This window comes from Aphanomyces invadans (assembly GCF_000520115.1).
Source record: "Aphanomyces invadans strain NJM9701 unplaced genomic scaffold supercont1.45, whole genome shotgun sequence".
NCBI lineage: Eukaryota > Oomycota > Saprolegniomycetes > Saprolegniales > Verrucalvaceae > Aphanomyces > Aphanomyces invadans.
Window position 1 is genome coordinate 120,246 of NW_008580190.1, and position 16,272 is coordinate 136,517.

General features: G+C 54.7%; 4 protein-coding genes across 5 annotated transcripts; 2 read left to right on the forward strand and 2 right to left on the reverse strand.

Moving 5' to 3' along the window:
* The first annotated feature begins 1,863 nt into the window (after nt 1-1,863).
* On the forward strand, nt 1,864-3,183 carry H310_12909 (hypothetical protein). Its single transcript, XM_008880175.1, has one exon. The coding sequence runs from the start codon at nt 1,953-1,955 to the stop codon at nt 3,126-3,128; it is 1,176 nt and encodes a 391-aa protein (XP_008878397.1). The 5' UTR covers nt 1,864-1,952; the 3' UTR covers nt 3,129-3,183.
* A 449-nt stretch (nt 3,184-3,632) lies between these two features.
* H310_12910 (hypothetical protein) lies at nt 3,633-4,067 on the reverse strand. Its single transcript, XM_008880176.1, has one exon. The coding sequence runs from the start codon at nt 4,050-4,052 to the stop codon at nt 3,693-3,695; it is 360 nt and encodes a 119-aa protein (XP_008878398.1). The 5' UTR covers nt 4,053-4,067; the 3' UTR covers nt 3,633-3,692.
* Nucleotides 4,068-4,391: 324 nt separating this feature from the next.
* On the forward strand, nt 4,392-12,946 carry H310_12911. 2 transcript variants are annotated; one of them, XM_008880178.1, is made up of 19 exons: nt 4,392-6,385; nt 6,552-6,669; nt 6,770-6,901; nt 6,958-7,154; nt 7,282-7,400; nt 7,472-7,576; nt 7,890-8,468; nt 8,681-8,932; nt 8,980-9,200; nt 9,301-9,382; nt 9,432-9,497; nt 10,093-10,756; nt 10,884-10,987; nt 11,034-11,218; nt 11,275-11,489; nt 11,591-11,894; nt 12,036-12,309; nt 12,538-12,738; nt 12,814-12,946. In XM_008880178.1, the coding sequence occupies exons 1-19, from the start codon at nt 4,426-4,428 to the stop codon at nt 12,922-12,924; spliced, it is 5,889 nt and encodes a 1,962-aa protein (XP_008878400.1). In that variant the 5' UTR covers nt 4,392-4,425; the 3' UTR covers nt 12,925-12,946. The 2 variants fall into 2 exon arrangements, with proteins under 2 accessions (XP_008878400.1, XP_008878399.1); XM_008880177.1 differs by lacking the exon at nt 12,814-12,946 and having other exon boundaries at nt 12,538-12,805.
* Nucleotides 12,719-16,188, reverse strand: H310_12912 (hypothetical protein). Its single transcript, XM_008880179.1, has 9 exons — nt 15,738-16,188; nt 15,479-15,690; nt 15,250-15,355; nt 15,027-15,175; nt 14,248-14,980; nt 13,745-14,127; nt 13,433-13,668; nt 13,179-13,376; nt 12,719-13,128 (listed from the first exon to the last, which is right to left on the reverse strand). The coding sequence occupies exons 1-9, from the start codon at nt 16,129-16,131 to the stop codon at nt 12,969-12,971; spliced, it is 2,571 nt and encodes an 856-aa protein (XP_008878401.1). The 5' UTR covers nt 16,132-16,188; the 3' UTR covers nt 12,719-12,968.
* Nucleotides 16,189-16,272: the final 84 nt, after the last annotated feature.

The window sequence follows — 16,272 nt, forward strand, 5'->3', positions numbered from 1 at the left end:
ACAGAGGAACAACTGTACAGCGAGCGAGAGGGGGATATCAGCATGTGCATCACTCCCTCGTAAAATCTTCTATATGGAGGGCGAGCAAACACTGAGGTCGGCGTTGAGAATGCACGTGCTAGCAGCGCTGCTGGCCCCTGCTTTCGGGTACGGCCTCAGGTTGCCCGCGCCTGTGCGCAGGTGTGCATGCTCATCTATGCCATTGTATTCCTTCTCATGTGTCGGTTTATCGTCCAAGCCACGAAACGCAGTGTCCTTCTGCGACACTTGGTCCCCTTCCAACGATGACAGGAATCCATCAACTCGATGGCGCAATGTGTACGTTGTAATTACGCACATCGACACAAACACGAACCAGGAATCAGCCATCAGGTGTTCTCGTTCGCCGCGCCTGATCCTGCGCAATCGACGGCTCCACAACGCGGACGGGGGCGAAGCCCTGACTCAGCTCGGTAACCTGCCACTGAAGTCCATGAACCACACTAGCCCGTAGAGATCTTTAGTGTCCCCGAGCCATTCCTTCCACCCATTGATCCCAGCACAAAGAGCCGCCGTGGACCAAGAGAACCGCACGGTTTGTGCTGAATCTTCGATCTACGTGAATACCTTTGAAGCAATGATCCTCTTGCCCACTACTTCCCGAGATGCTGGAGGTTTTCATCTCCCGGTTCGTACCGTGGTGACGGAGAGCTTGCTGGTCCAGTCGATGTAATCGTACTGGCGTCGCAGTCGTACCGTCATGCACGTTTCGACGCTCGCGACTCTTTTCTGCTGTACGCACCAGGACGGTGGTGGATCGTCGCGTCGGGCGTAGGCCTTTCTCCTCTCAATCCGGTGTAACGTGCGCGTGCGGCATTCGAAGGCGCGCCGCCCAGCCTGCCCGCCGCCACATTCAAGACGATCGAACCGACACACCAATTGGACCTGTCCCAACGAGCGTCGCTGCTGCGGTCGCGGTCGATCTTCGCCGTCGTGCTTCGACAGTAGGCTGCCGCGTCCACTTTGTCGGCATGTGTTCGCCGCCGGACAATCCCGTCGAGATAGTATCGACGAAAATTAATAAAATAGCCGATGACACCCAATAGATTGTTCAAGCCAAACAAGGTGAAATATAATGCAAAAAACTACTTCAATCGAGTCTGTCGTGCCTTTCAGTCGCTCGAGCCAAGTTTTCCGCGCTGCGCCACAGCGCCGGCGCCATGAGCGGCGACGGTGGCGAAATGATAGCCATGTGTCCAGGTGCCGTTCTCGCGGATGGCTGCGACGACTCTCTGTCGTATCGTCCTCTCGCAACAAGCCAGCTCACCCGAGCGTTGCGCCGCGCGAACACTTCATGAAAGCATAGGCCCCGATGATACAATTTCTCTTGGAGTCGCGCCCATATGAGCCGCACCAAGTTCGCGCGCGGAGATCCAGCGCATCGAGCCCAGCACACCCTCGCCCACAGCCCACAAGCAGCAACGACAATCGACCTAGACAGACCCAACCGCATATCAAGAGGCTGCGCGGTCGCGGCTGGTGAGAGAGCCTTTCCTGCCATTCCTTCGCCCAGCGGTGCTCCCCGCGGTTGCTGAATATCGAAGTTGGTCGAAGGTGGAGAGATGGCGTCAGGGGCGCGAGGGGGTGATGGCGCCAAGTTATGCCATGATATCCTGTTCTCGCCCGCGTGGTCGTGGGCGCCGCATGATGGCGGGACTCCGGGTTCGGACGAAAGTTTAGCTTGGTTTTACTATACGACGTTTCGTGTGTGCAGTATATCGTATGGGAGAAATCGCGGTCGTGACGGATTACACACCGCACCCAGATAACAATGCGTACGTTGTGATACTAGGATAAAGTATAGACTTGAGTCCACCAAAGACACGCGTTGCACAGTGCCCAGATGAAGATGGAGGTGGTAGGAGCAGTGCGGATTTGACGGCAACGCGCGCAAGGGAACTCGGACCTGCGCCATGAAGCCATCGTCGTCCACGGCAGCATCATCGTCGCCGTCGTTGACCAAGTCGAATATGAAGGAGTACTTTATTCAGAAGCTGTTCGGATCGGCACTCAACACGTCCCCGAACGCAAATGCCCCACGCAGCATCTTCGCGCGCAACCTGCATGCGTACGCGCGTGGGTCGGACCTCGACGACGACCCGCATGAGTGGGAATTTTACCCCGACTACCATCCACAGGACCCGCTGCCCGAAGGTATTGTGATGGATTCGCCTGTCTGCGCCACGCCACTCTTCCATTCCCCCACGCCACCATCGCCACCCCATCGGATACAGCGATCGATCTCCTTTGACAGAGAGAAATCGACGACTGCGTTTTGGGACTTGTCCAAAGTGCAGCAATCCCTCAAGCGACGGTTGAGCTGGATCCGGTCGACAGTGCCCAAGTTCGACGTCGGAAAGACTAGCGTACAACTTATGACCAAATCCAGCTCGATCGATGGCGCCAGTACCCCGACGTCCATGCGAGAGACCATTACCACTAGCAACGATTCGTTCCTGGAGTCCATCGCAGAAGAGATTGATTTCCTGGACCTTCCTGACGACGCCCACGTCTCGTTCTGCGATGACGCATTTTGCGTCTACGAGTTTGAACCGATGGAAACGATGGACGAGCTCGTGATCCGCGTATCGGAGGGGTTTGCAGCCCATGACAGACGACCGGCACATACCAAGCTCATGGGATTCTGCACGAAGGCGCTGACGTACTTGAATTACCGCGGCAGCCCGTGTGCAGAAGTGTTTGTCTTGAGCGCAAACGACATTTCGATGTGGCGGCGGCTCGGTCATTTCGACTGGAACGCGTGCGACAACCAAGAGGATCCTGCTGTGGAAGAGACCGACGGTTGCCGCAAGGAGCGTGAATCGTGCAACTCGCGCTTGTCGAACGAATCGACCGCGTCGGAAGAAAGCGATGTCGCCGACAACCAAGCCACCAACGACTCGTCCAAACCGTCTAGCGGACAAGTACCGGTCGCGCGAGGGAACCTCCAACCGTTGGTCGACGTCATGAACAGCGTGTTGAGCAAAGGAGATGTGTGCTTCACGTTGAGCGACATTGACCATCTATGCAAAGAAGTCGAGTACCCCGAGACGGACTCTGACGTCCAAGAGGACGACGGCTGGTGTTAGATTATAGTACAAACCGACAAACCTAATTTATAACGAAATCAAGTATCATATCCAACGGACCCATGAATGTGGCGGCGGCCTCTGCATGTTGCGGCCATGATGAGAATTGTCGGCGCCGCCGCGGGAGTGCAACCACGCCGTCCATGTCCTCGGCGAGATGCTGTAGGAATGGACCAATCACATCCATCGATTCAGCTTTAATCACATCTTTTTATCCAATGCGATTACTTCAAGCTTCGATCACGCGAAACCGCCGCAGACGTCCCAACTCTAGGCAGCTCGGCAGGAGAACATGCGACGGCATGGCCCGTGCACAGTCATATGAACAGAGGAGAAAGGTACGTGGCTGCGTCAGCCGCGTAGCGACAGCGTACGCGTTTGGAGAGAGCTTGCAGCTGATGACACGTGAGTACCATTTAGCGGGCAAGTTTCGTGTCCTCGGCCTTCTTTAGTAAGGCGCTTCGGTGGGCTTGCTTCGACGAGCTTCCTCGCACGCAAAGACAATATTGATATACTAATCCATAACCAAGGCGTAATTCATTACAATCGGGAAATGCATGCAGGCTACACCGACATGACGGGAAGGTGCTGCTGGGACTGGTGCGGGTCATACAATGACTTATTTGGAGCAGCCTGTGCAGCATAGTCAAGAAGCTGGGGGTCGACACCTTCCATGCTCATCTTGAGCTTCACTTTGTCCATGGTTATCCCGGCTTGCACCATACGTACGTACTTTTCCACAGGCGTGGACAAGACCAGTGTGCTGGGGGCATCGAAGTTGGACTTTGTTGACTTCTCTTTCATCTCGAGAAAGGGTGCCTCCGTCTCGATGGACTCAGCGCGCAATCGACGCGAAGACCGGGCATCCACACACGTCGTGAATGCATACAGCACCGACTGCGCGGCGGACGTGAGCATGTTCATCTTGGAGAGAAAATGGCAATATGGATCTCGTCTCGCATCCGCATACAGAGAGCAATATACGGATAAAACGCTTTTAATTCCAAGCATTCCCCATTGACAGGATGGCATGAGAAAAGAACGACGACGACAGAGACTAAGTTTCACGTATGGAAACTCTATTTTCATGCTATGCCTTGGCAGGAGCACTAGGAAAGGGGTCCATCCATGATGGCCAATTGAATGGTGTCGTTTGTCCATTTTGCATGGCTCGACACTAACCAAACCATGAACTCAACGAGGTTTTGCTGTTGTGGGCAAATCTTGGGTGTGCCGGATACGAATGTTTTCCGGATAACTTGTCCCGCGTTGGTGCAAAAGTTTGGGGCCTCAAGCGATGGCCGATGATTCCACGGCGTCGGCAGCTGATTCGGTCGAATATGCACATGCACGGCCACCAAAGAAGGAGAGGAAAGGAGTTAAGACTCTCGCTCGTGGCAAGCGAACTCGATCGGAGTCCAATCTCGGCCTGAAGCCGACGAACAAGCGGAAAAAAGCTCCTGGTCAAGTGGACGATTCGACCTTGGATGTCAACGATACGGAACCAGTAGCCGACAATGACGAGGTAGAAGCATTGAAACAGGAGAAGCAACGACTATTGACTGATTTGCGGCGGTACACGGTGCTTGGGGACTCAGGTGCCGAGGCAACACCCCCTCCACCGACAGCATCGTTGTCACGACGCAACAGTCAGACGTCATCAACTCCCAGCGCGGCCGCGGTAACTCTGCCATTATGGTCAGCGACTCCGTCGCCTTCTATCGACACGTCTACGGCGTCCACTGCTACCTTCCGTCATTGGGATTTTCTGCTTCAAGAGATGCAATGGATGTCGACCGACTTTGCTCAAGAACGCAAGTGGCGGCACCGCAAAGCCAAGACGCTCAGTCTATCTGTGGCGGGCTATCACAACAAGAAAGCAACGGCAAACGTGCGGACCCAGCAGCAGGAAGAGCAAGCGCGCAAGCGGTTCGCTGCGAAGATCGGTCGGGACGTCAAGAAATTCTGGTTAAAAGTGGACAAGCTCGTCGCGCATGAGGTCAAGACTACAGAAGAAGAGAAGCAAAAAGCATTGATGGAAAGTCAGCTACAGTTTTTGCTCCAGCAGACTGAAAAGTACGCAGCTGCGCTGGCCACGACGTTTGAGTCTGGAAACGATGACCAGCCCATCGCATCGTTGGAAGCGGATGCACGTCGCGTCGAAGCAATCGACTCGGATGAAGACTTTGAAATGGATGACGAGGAAGACGCCATGGATGACGAGACGACAATTGCTGCTGAGGAACAATTGCAGTCCAAAGCCGACGTGGATTTCGAAGTGGCACACTTGCGTCGAGAAAGCACCATGTCGATTGACGCGTTGCGGGCCCAGTACGCCGCGATTCTGCAAGACGACGACGTGTCAGTGGAGGACGAAGCACGGAATGCCATGCGTAGCGATGGCGAAGATGGAGATCTGGATGTGGAAATCCGTCACAGTGAATTGCATCAAAACGAGTCCGCCAGTGTTGAGACAGTAGTCCTTCCCGTGAACACTGCCATTGTGGTTCACGAAGAGCAAGGGAGCGCGGTACAGAGTCCAACGGAACCTGATGTCGCAGGCAATGCTTCGGACGAAGACTTTGAGATGGACGAGGACGATGCAGATGATGACGAGACGACGATTGAAGAGGAGGAGCGAGCCCAGTCCAAGGACGATGTGGATATGGAAGTCGCGCTGCTGAACGAAGAGAGCACCATGTCCATTGAAGCACTTCGAGCCAAGTATGCGGCGATGGCGGCGGAAGAAGAGGTCGAGTATGAGATCTCGCAACAAGACTCGATGGAAGGTGCTGACGACGACGACCCGGCCTTTGAGTGCAGCGACGAAGACGCTGTTGACGACGAGATGTCGATCGAAGCGGCGGAACGGTTGCAATCCAAAGCCGAGATTGACCACGAAATAGCAATGCTGAATGAAGAAAGCTCCATGTCTATTGAACAACTTCGCGCAAAGTACTTTGGGACGACGTCAAGCATCGACGAGGACGCAGAGGAACGAGAAGACATCGAAATTGAATCAGACGATGATGCGATTCAAGACGGCAGGTCCAGCAATGCCGGCAACTCGACACCAGAACACGGCAAGGCCAGGTGCTCCAGCGGCCTCCAGAGCCCTGACAACGCCTCCCATGGCCGGTCCATTTCAAGGACTGGAAGCAGCAATACAGATACCGACGACGTGTGGTCGCGAGTGGGTCTTGTTCGGCCATTTCTGTTGCGCCATACATTGCAATTGCGAGCGTACCAAGCGACAGGTACGTTGTTTACATGGCGTGCTCGGTTCAAAGGGAGAACGACATCCAGTTTGTCGCGCTGTGAAGGGTCCATTTGTCCATGTGGTCGATTGAATTGTCGTGTGTTCGTCTGGTTTCAAATCGACTCGTCTATGCCATGGTGGCTCACAACCATGGACAATGACAGGTGTGGGGTGGCTCCTGTCGTTGGCACGAAATCGAATGAACGGAATTCTGGCCGATGAAATGGGGTTGGGCAAGACGATCCAGACCATATCGATGCTGGCGTCGTTGGCGACCGAAGGGTACGCCATCGTGTTTGCCATGGCCGAGTCTTTCATCCAACGTGTGTTTTTGCCCCTGAGTTTCAAATGGACGCGGCTAACTAAATGGTTGTGCGGTCAGGACGTGGGGACCGCATTTGGTCGTGGTGCCAACATCGTGCATTTTAAACTGGGAAATGGAATTCAAACGGTGGTGCCCGGGATTTAAAATCATGACGTACTATGGCAGTGCGAAGCGGCGCAAAGAATTGCGGTAACGACTGGACCCTGCAGTCGATCTCGTGGTGCCACCGACTCTTGTGTGCGTAGGCTCGGATGGTCCAAAGTGAATGCATTTCAAGTGTGCATTACATCGTACCAACTTGTCGTGGCGGACGCGCCGTGTTTCAAGCGAAAAAAATGGTATTATATGATCTTAGACGAAGCCCACAACATCAAAAACTGGAAGTCCCAGCGATGGCAAACCTTATTGACATTCAACACGCAGCGCCGGCTCCTGCTCACAGGTAAGGGTAGCGTCCTCGCTTACAGCGCTCGGTGCGACTCACAACGACTTGCATACGTGGTCGACCGACGGGTTGGAACGAAGAGGTTCTCCCCAACTAAAGTGAAGTCTTGTGTTGGTGTGCGTAGGGACCCCATTGCAAAACAACTTGATGGAGCTCTGGGCGCTCATGCACTTTTTGATGCCGCATCTGTTTCGATCGCGCGCTCAGTTTAGCCATTGGTTCAACAACCCCTTGAATGCCATGGTACATCGTTCGTGGACGACGATACGATGTCGTGCTGCCCGATGTTTGATCCGTTGACGTTGCGCGTGTAGGTGGAAGGGGAAGCCGCCGTGAACGAACAGCTCATTACTCGATTGCACAATATCATTCGACCGTTTGTCCTGCGGCGGTTGAAGAAGGATGTTGCAAAACAAATGGTACATCCCTCGATTGTTGGCCCAGGCGTATGGGTTTCATGTATTTGGTTCTTTCGATGCCCAAGGCATTTGGGTTGCGGTGACCATCCACTGCTTTGATGCATGCCACCGAGTACCTCCAATATCGTTGAGCCGATTTCGTGCATTGGATAATGTGTTGAGCTGGCTGTTCCTTCGTTGGGATTTGCCCATGACGCTCTTTCCGGGACGCACGCGACGATGTCGACATCTTTGCCATTGATGCAATTTATTGAATGCAGTGGAGATGCAAAATGTGAATGTGGCTAATCCTCTGACGCCGTCGTTGTTCTAGCCAGGGAAATTTGAACACATCGTCATGTGCTCGCTCTCGAAACGACAACGGTTCCTGTACGAAGACTTTATGGCGCGGTCATCGACGCGGAAGGCGCTCACGGGGGGCAATTTTATGGGCATGATGAACGTGTTGATGCAGTTGCGCAAAGTGTGCAACCACCCCGACTTGTTTGAGTCGCGCCCGATCATGTCGCCGTTTGACATGCCCCCGTTGCAAGTGCACATACCGTTCACGATGTCGACGTTCCGCTTACCCGCGCATCGCGTGCTCAATTTTCATCCACATGGCATTGTCACGTCCACAGAAGCGTCACGTCGGCGGCAAGCGTTGGCGCCGTCGATCCAAGTCTTTATCGACGACGTGTCGATGACACATACATCCGAAGGCGAAGAGGACACTTATCCAGACGACTTTCTCTTGCAGCACCCCATGATTGCAGCCTTTCTCAAGCAACAACTCGCGATGCAGCACGCATCAAGACATGCCAAAGCTAGATCGAATGCGTGGATCAACTACTGGCGCTGCCTTGAGACGCCATTCCTGTCTCAAGAACTTCTGCACGCCACCACGATGCCAGTACGTTTATTGAGTGACGATGACTGGGTGTAAACGGTGACAGAGTTACCTTTTCATGATTGATATTTGCATCTTTCGCTGGTTCTTGCTCAAATTTCATCTCTGACAGTCCGACCAGCGAAAAACGACCCCATTCGTCCTTCGTGCGTGAGCTGCATGAAGATGGCTGCGTTGGTGTGAATCGGGATGTAAGACGCGCTGATTTTTTGTAGATTTTTGTGTCGCTGGCCATGGAAGTCCATGGTAAGGAGGGCCGATCTCGTTGGCAACACCGCACGAGTGACGCGTTGGCATCGATGGTGTCGTCGCCCAAGACGCGGTTGGAAAACATGCTTGAAATGATGCTCAAAGTGCTGTGTTTTGTGCACAAAGCTCGCTCAACTTTGCCTAACGTTATCATCGGGTCCAAATTGAGCGCAGGACGTGTACAAGATCGGCTTCACTGGAACGACTTGGACAACCAGGTGCGCTTGGAGCAATTCTCCCTCAAGATGAAAGTTCTCGGCTGTAGCTCCATGAAAAATTCGACCCGGTTTGGACGGCGCTCCACCCGATCACTCAGCGCCAACACTTGTTTTTTCCGGACAAGCGCCTCATTCAATTTGACTGCGGCAAGTTGCAGCAGCTCGACCGTTTACTCCGCGATTTAAAACGAGATGGTCATCGGTGCTTGATCTTCTCGCAAATGAGCTCCATGCTGAACATCCTCGAGATCTTTCTCAATGTGCATGGGTACGTGGTAGTCCCTATCGACTCTTATGCATCAAATACACGAAACGTGCACTGGAAAATTTTGGTCATTTTGGCACGTATTGACGTGGCATACGCCTAGACACACGTACTTTCGTTTGGACGGGTCGACTCCCGTCGAACAGCGGCAGCGATTGATGGACAAATTCAACGGAGATTCCAAGGTTTGACCACAAAAGTCTGCGGTAGTGTTTAGAGTCTGCTCTCGCGCAGGTATTTTGCTTCATCCTGTCGACGCGAAGCGGTGGTCTCGGGATCAACTTGACAGGGGCCGACACGGTGCGTCACACTATATTTTCCCTCGTTTGTCTCCGATTCGAATTTTGAACCTAGCGTTGGGAGGAATCGATTCCCTCATTTGGTGGAGATTGTTTTGACAAGCACACGAAATTGATTTATGCTGACATGAAATTTGAATTTCGTACGTACAGCGTTGATTCTTGCAGGAAACTCAAATGTTTTGTATGGTTTTTCTCTGGCCAAAAGGGATGCACGACATGAATTCGACCATTTTGAACTGGAACACGGATACATTTGAAGGGATGTTGTTTTTGGGTTTATCTCCCTCGACGCCAGTGTTGCTTTCCGTCGTGCAACAACTTTTGGAAACACGAGCACGTCTGGTTCGTGATGGGTTGAAGTGGTGGTATACCCAAAGTAGGCCGTGTTGGTATAGTTGGGTGTATCTATCCGACAATTGGCGAAGGACGTGTGATGGTATTCGTTTTGGATTTTAACGATGATTTGCACACACTGTGGTGATGTCGCTGCAGTCAATTCATTACTCGCAGATACATTTACCCACTCAAGGATTTGTGTGTTTATGGTTGTGTTTGGTCGACGTGGCATGGCTCACGCGTGATTTTTCATTCAGGTGATCTTTTACGACAGCGACTGGAATCCGGCCATGGACGCGCAGGCGCAAGATCGTGCGCATCGTATTGGGCAGACACGGGACGTTCATATTTACAGAATGGTGTCGGAGCACACGGTCGAGGAAAACATTTTGAAAAAGGCGCAGCAGAAGCGGCAGTTGGATTTTTTGGTATTGTCCGAAGGCCAGTTTACGACCGAGTACTTTACCAAGTCGAATTTACGCGATTTGCTTGGGACGACGACAGACGTGGAAGACGACGACGCGGGCGATGCCACGTTGGACGTGTCAACGATCGAAGATGCGATGGCGCAGTGCGAAGATCAAGAAGATGTGGCTGCGATGAAAGGCGTCAAGCAAGAACAGCTCCTTGAAAAGGAACAGGATGAAACCTTTGACGACGACGTGGGTTTGAGTGGAAACGATGGTCCATCTTCCATCGCAGACACGAACCTCCTTGACACGTCCGGCGACACAATGTCGCTTCTGCGACCGATCGATCGCTACGCCATGACGTATCGGTCGAAAACCGACCCGCTGTTTTTGTACATCCCGACACCTGATGTCGATTACGCCGAGGAAGAAATCGAATTGGAGCGCATTGAAGCGAACAAGGTGGTGGACGAGGAAGTTGCGATTCAGGAAGGCGAGTTGATTGTTGCAGGTTCGTCGTACCCCCAACATGTTGCGGCAGTAAATATGTTTCGGCTGTGTATGTTGCGATTTCAAGTCGTATGCGCTGCATGGAAGGGCCAGTCCCTGCATGGCGACTCATGTTGCTGGGTTTGTAGCTGACAGCATCGACCTGTCCACGCAAAAGCTCATTTACATGCATGAACGCAGCCACGTCAAGAGCGAAAAGCGACGACGGGCGCTAACGGGCGTTGCGTGGATGGTACGGTAGATGGTCGTGGTCGAACCTGCTCATGGTTTGCCTGCAGCAAAAGACGTGCGTTCGATCGAATTTACCGTTCTACTACAACACGGACACGCATGAAGCGGTATGGGATCGTCCGCGCGTCTTGATTCAAAACGAAGAGCATGCGCATGCGACGCAAGTGGGCTATGGCGGGTTGTCGTTGGCGGTGCTGCTACACATCTTGGGGTTCGCCAGACCCGTCGACAGGTACATGCCAAGATCAACCTGTCTTGGAACGCTGACCACATGCCATGATGCTGCAGAATCTCGAGTTGCGTCAACAAGCAGTGGACTGTCGCCGCTCGGCACGTGTCGTTTTACAAGCGCATTCTCACGACCGACGCGGCTTCGGACGTGCAGGCGATGCTCGCCACCTTGCAAACGGGAGAGACCGTCCAGTTTGGCAGTGGCGTGCATCAGATCGCAGCCAGTCTGCATATTTACCACACCGTGCGCCTCGTGGGTCCATCCACGTCTGGTAAGCCGCCCATTATCTTTAGGGCAGTGGACCTGCACGGCGATGGTCGTGTTTTGATGATGCCAGATGGGCGGAGCAACTCATGGGGGTTGTGCGAGTAGGGAGCACTTGTACGCTAGAATTCGACGACGACGAGCACGATACCACCGACTCGACTGCGTTTGGACTGGTGTGGCACGCGAAAGCCGGCGAAATCGCGAACCTCACGCTGCAGAAATCCACGGCATCGTCCCAGCGGTCTCTGGGCACGACCGTCTTGAAACCATGGCGCAGTGTTGTTTTGACGTTGATGCCGGGGAGTGCATGCACCGTCACAGATAGCCGCATCGTTGGCGGCGACGTTGGTGTGGTTATCCAAGGGGGCACGGGAACGTTTGTCGACGTCGAGATTACCGGCGCCATCGGGTACGTGTCAGAGTGTGCATGGTTGAGTGTGGCGAGAACCAGTCAGTGTCTTTGCAGTCGGGTTCTTGGTTCGGCAAAGCTTGTCTTGTTGTGAAAAGTCATCATGACGTGCCTTGGAATCAAGGGCTGACCATCAGATAGATCGGGCGTGTTGGTGGAAGGCGGGTTTGTGACGCTGCTGGCATGCCTGCTCTCCTGTCATGGCCGATGCGGCCTCACAATGTTACACGGAGCCGGCATTGCGAGAAAAAATTCGTTTCAATCGAATGCGCGCTACGGCATTCGCATGCTGAGTGGGGTCCAAATGGCCATGCTCCACACCAACTCGTTTGCGAACAATCGGTGTGGTGCCATGGATATTGAACACTCGCATCGGCGCATTTACGTCCGCCACAGCCATATTTCCCACGACATGGTACGTGGCGGGTGTGTGGCTGCGCGTGCTCGAGCGGCGTCCGTGTGTGTGTGTGTCTCGTTCAAGTGGTCGAATTCGGTCCAGGAGAGAAGAAATTCTCTAGTGTGTCTGGTGCTGCGGCGACCGGTCGGCGCGAGGTGCTCGACCTGCGCTTGCCAGCGTGGATTTCAATGCGCCGATCATCGTCGTGCTTGTTGTACTCGCGCTGACGTGGCGTTGAATCGATAGGAGCTTACTCGACCACACGTCCACGATCGGTTGCGTGTCAAAGGCTGGGCAGCGCCTTGGGTCGATCGCTGCGACGCTCCAAAACCGAAACAGAGTGCAAAAAAAGAGCCCAAGGCAATCGTGCACGCTGCCAAGGATGAGACAGCGCTGGCCTCGACCGAGAATAATCCGACTGTTGCAGCCATCGCGGCTCCTCAACCGGTACGCACTTGACGGACGACCCACGCTTTGCACCGGTGAAACGAATTGCATCATGGGTTAAAACACAATCCATAGGCACCGTCCACTGTGGTAGACGACCCAGTCGGCGCCATGAGCAGCAATGCGGCGCGTGGGGTCCATTCGAACGCTTGTTTGGAGGCCATGGTACTCGATTCCGACCGCTAATGAACATGTAGTACTGCTTGGCTACGTGCTTGCGACGACTGCAGCTACACGATCGGGTCGACATCGCAGTCGCCCTTGTCAAAGCCACACGTTTCGTTGTAGCATGCTGCGTCACAGTACGAGTCGCCGATCACGTCTGGCTCGCATCCCGACGCACATGTTGTAAAGCAAATTTCGCTCAAGCGGGGCGGCCGTGCGGCGCTGCTGCTGCCACCACACACGTCAATGAAACACGAGAATGGTGGCGAACGTACCGCAGAGTTGCCGAGTGGTTGGCAGCGGCGACCCACGTAGCGCACAGTGGTGTGCCTGCTACACCCAACGTCAAGTTGTACACAAATGGGAGCAGGACGTCGGGGACGGTCGTGAAGCGGTTATAGGACAGGTCGACCAGGGCCAATTTGCTTGGAGGGGCAAACAGCGCCGGCGGAATCGCATCAACGTTGTTGTACCTACGAGTGCGCAAGTCATGAGCACGTCGATCTTGGCGATCGCTGGCAGCGACGACCTCAAGTCGAGGCGCTGCAAATTCCGAGGGAGCGCGGCGGGAATCTCGCGAATCGAGTTGTTGAACAGACTGATCGCCATGGCGGACGTCACGTGCGATGGAAACGTCGTGAGGTTGCCACCCCACACTTCGAGTTGGAGCAGCGACGTCCAGCCGAGCGGAATCGTTGCAAGGGGCGTCGCTTCGATTGCCACGGTGATCAACGTGGCCGGCAACGACTCGAATAGCCGCGGCATCTGCTCGACAGAGGCGTCATCCACACGGATACATCGCGTGGGGACCATCGATTCATGTCACAATTTTACGACGCACCTGACGAAAGCGGCCGCGACGGATCCGCAAAAACTGCAAATTCGACGTCAACTCGGACGGCGCTTCGTCCCACGTCGTCAAGTTCACCGTGTCCAACGACAAGAGGTAGAGCCCGTGGAACCGCCCGATCACGCCGGGGGGTAGACCCGTTGGAAGGTTGCAGCGAACAATCGAGAGCAGAAACAGGTTGGCGTCGACGGCGTTGAGAATCGTCGCGACGTCGGTGGCGGTCATGTGCGGCGTGCACGTCAACGTGAAATCCCGGCACGAGCAATCAAAGCGGAACCACTCGGACACACGATGGCTGCACCCCACCGGGCACGTGGTATACACGAATGCGCTGCTCGCCCCCACGACCAACGTAGCGGCCCACACCGAGCTCACTAGGGCAGAGCCACAAGTGTCACGCTGTGAGGCCATCGTCGTCTTGGAACACGAAAAACGCAAGCAGACCAAAATAAAAGTCGATCACGGCAGTAAACGAGTCGGAGGCCGAGGCATACCTAGCACGAAGACGCGGTGGAAACCAAAGTGGTGGGGCTGTTTCGGCTCGTCCAACGTGGGTGGCGGCGTTTGGTCACGCGTTCGACGGCTCCAAAAAAACGTGGCGAGCCAACGGAAAAGGCGCGGTGAACGATCGCATGGTCCGATTGCTGACGATTCGTTTCGAGTGCCATGCAGGGTTGCCGACTTCGCCGGTCGAACGTGGATGGAAGCAATCGTGCTGCGATCGTTGACCAGTGGAGAAGATACCGGCATTGCCGACGCGAGTGGGGACATTCGACCGTGTTGGTGATCTGGATTCGACCTGGCGGGCCGTGCCGATTGTTTCGTCGACGATGCCCGGTGGCCGCGATGCTTATCGGTCGTGAGCGCCATTTTGGCCAAGTAATGCACACTCAAGTGGTTCGATACGTGCAGGACGATGGCGGTGGCGCATTCCAGCACCGTGTTGAACGTTTGGAGGTGGTCGATCAACAAGTTTTGCGCGATCGAGTCGTAGGTCGTGTTGACGAGACTGGTCGTGACCGGCGACCGCATGTAGTGCAAGTACGTGGGCCAAAACACAACGAGCGGAAACCCCACGGACAGCACAAAATGAAACATCGCGTCGAGAAGCAACGTCAAGTACATCTTGATGAACGCGTTCTTGGATGCGCACAGCACCGGTGTACAGCTGCAGTTGAGCGCGACGAACATCGCATACAAGAACGACGTGGCGGGCGCTGGGACCACCTAGATTGAAGTACATGACGTGGCAGCACCACCGACAAGTTCGTACAAGCGACATGTGATGGGCATGGAGCGACGTCGTCACCGTGACCAAAACGTGCCGGGCCATGTGCACCGCGTCGTACTTGTGGTTCGATCGCATGAGCTTGCGGCGGCAGTGGCCAAAGCACGCGATCGCGCGGCGTCCGACGGCCCCATCTGTAGACACGTTGACGGCCAAACTTAGCCCGAGATTCAAGTTGACTGCCCAGGTTGGCATGATATCAACTTACAATTTGCCAGCCGCATCATGACGGCGTCCGTCGGCAGGACGTGGTGGGCATTGCTGACCACCGACTGGAATGCGTGGGTGGTTTTGGACATGAAGCCAACGTTAACCTTTGCAAGAACGGTCCAGTTTAGCCCTCGGCGGGAATCATGACCAGGAGAATGGATCCAGGCGCTGGAGAAATCACCATTGCAACGATCGAAGCGGAATGTACACAGGAAACGAGAACGTACGGGTGATGCGACTGCGGTAGTCGAGGTGGGTTGGATGCGCCGCCGCCGCCGCCGCCGTCGATCATGGCCACATACGGTGACGAGTTCGTGGAAATGCAAAATGGACATGGTTAGAAACACCACGCCCGACAGCTTTCGCTTGATGCCGTACTGACGAGAACTGACATCGTTCATGCTGAAGAGGAGCAGCGACCATAGCAACAAGTACAGCCCTACACAACTACCACCATCATCCACGACGCTTGGAGGGGTGGTGTACCAGAAAGTAAGTTGATTGTCACCAGGACCAACAGGACGGGCACTTTGAGGATGGCGAGCACGGCTCGGATTTCTTTTTCTGCAATGTTGTTCGCTCGAAAATCCAGCACGGCCGCGACGAGGCGCGCACTGGACAACCGATGTCGTAATGCAGTGCGCACTGTGTCTGGCGACATGCGGCGCTCTTCGATGACCCGACGAACAGACTTGACGAGGCGAGTGGTGCCTTGCCGGACAAGAGATGCCTGGTGGTGGACCTGGGGTGCGAGCACCTGTGGAGTGGGATGGCCCCATGGGACTGCGGTGGAGCTCTCGCGAGGAATGCGAGTACGACTGCTTATGCTTTGGGCACTCCCGTGCACGTCGCCATCGCCACGTCCTGTGTAGAAGGCCATACTGCGCCTCAACTCGCCACGGCGACGCCGCACTAGGACACGGCTGGACTGGGGCGCTGAGGCAAAATAACGGCCAGGTAACTGTTGTGCAACCGCATTGCGTGCATGAGCGCATTCTCTCCGGAATGGCAGCACTTGAGC

Excerpts from the sequence above, each read along its gene's own strand:
- H310_12909 (XM_008880175.1), top strand. The coding sequence starts at position 1,953 with ATGAAGCCATCGTCGTCCACGGCAGCATCATCGTCGCCGTCGTTGACC.
- H310_12910 (XM_008880176.1), bottom strand. The coding sequence starts at position 4,052 with ATGAACATGCTCACGTCCGCCGCGCAGTCGGTGCTGTATGCATTCACG.
- H310_12911 (XM_008880178.1), top strand. The coding sequence starts at position 4,426 with ATGGCCGATGATTCCACGGCGTCGGCAGCTGATTCGGTCGAATATGCA. Across the intron at positions 10,757-10,883 it reads AGGCGAGTTGATTGTTGCAG|CTGACAGCATCGACCTGTCC; the intron begins GTTCGTCGTACC and ends CTGGGTTTGTAG. Across the intron at positions 11,895-12,035 it reads GAGATTACCGGCGCCATCGG|ATCGGGCGTGTTGGTGGAAG; the intron begins GTACGTGTCAGA and ends ACCATCAGATAG.
- H310_12912 (XM_008880179.1), bottom strand. The coding sequence starts at position 16,131 with ATGGCCTTCTACACAGGACGTGGCGATGGCGACGTGCACGGGAGTGCC. Across the intron at positions 15,176-15,249 it reads CATGATGCGGCTGGCAAATT|ATGGGGCCGTCGGACGCCGC; the intron begins GTAAGTTGATAT and ends ACGTGTCTACAG. Across the intron at positions 14,981-15,026 it reads ATGCCCATCACATGTCGCTT|GTGGTCCCAGCGCCCGCCAC; the intron begins GTACGAACTTGT and ends ACTTCAATCTAG.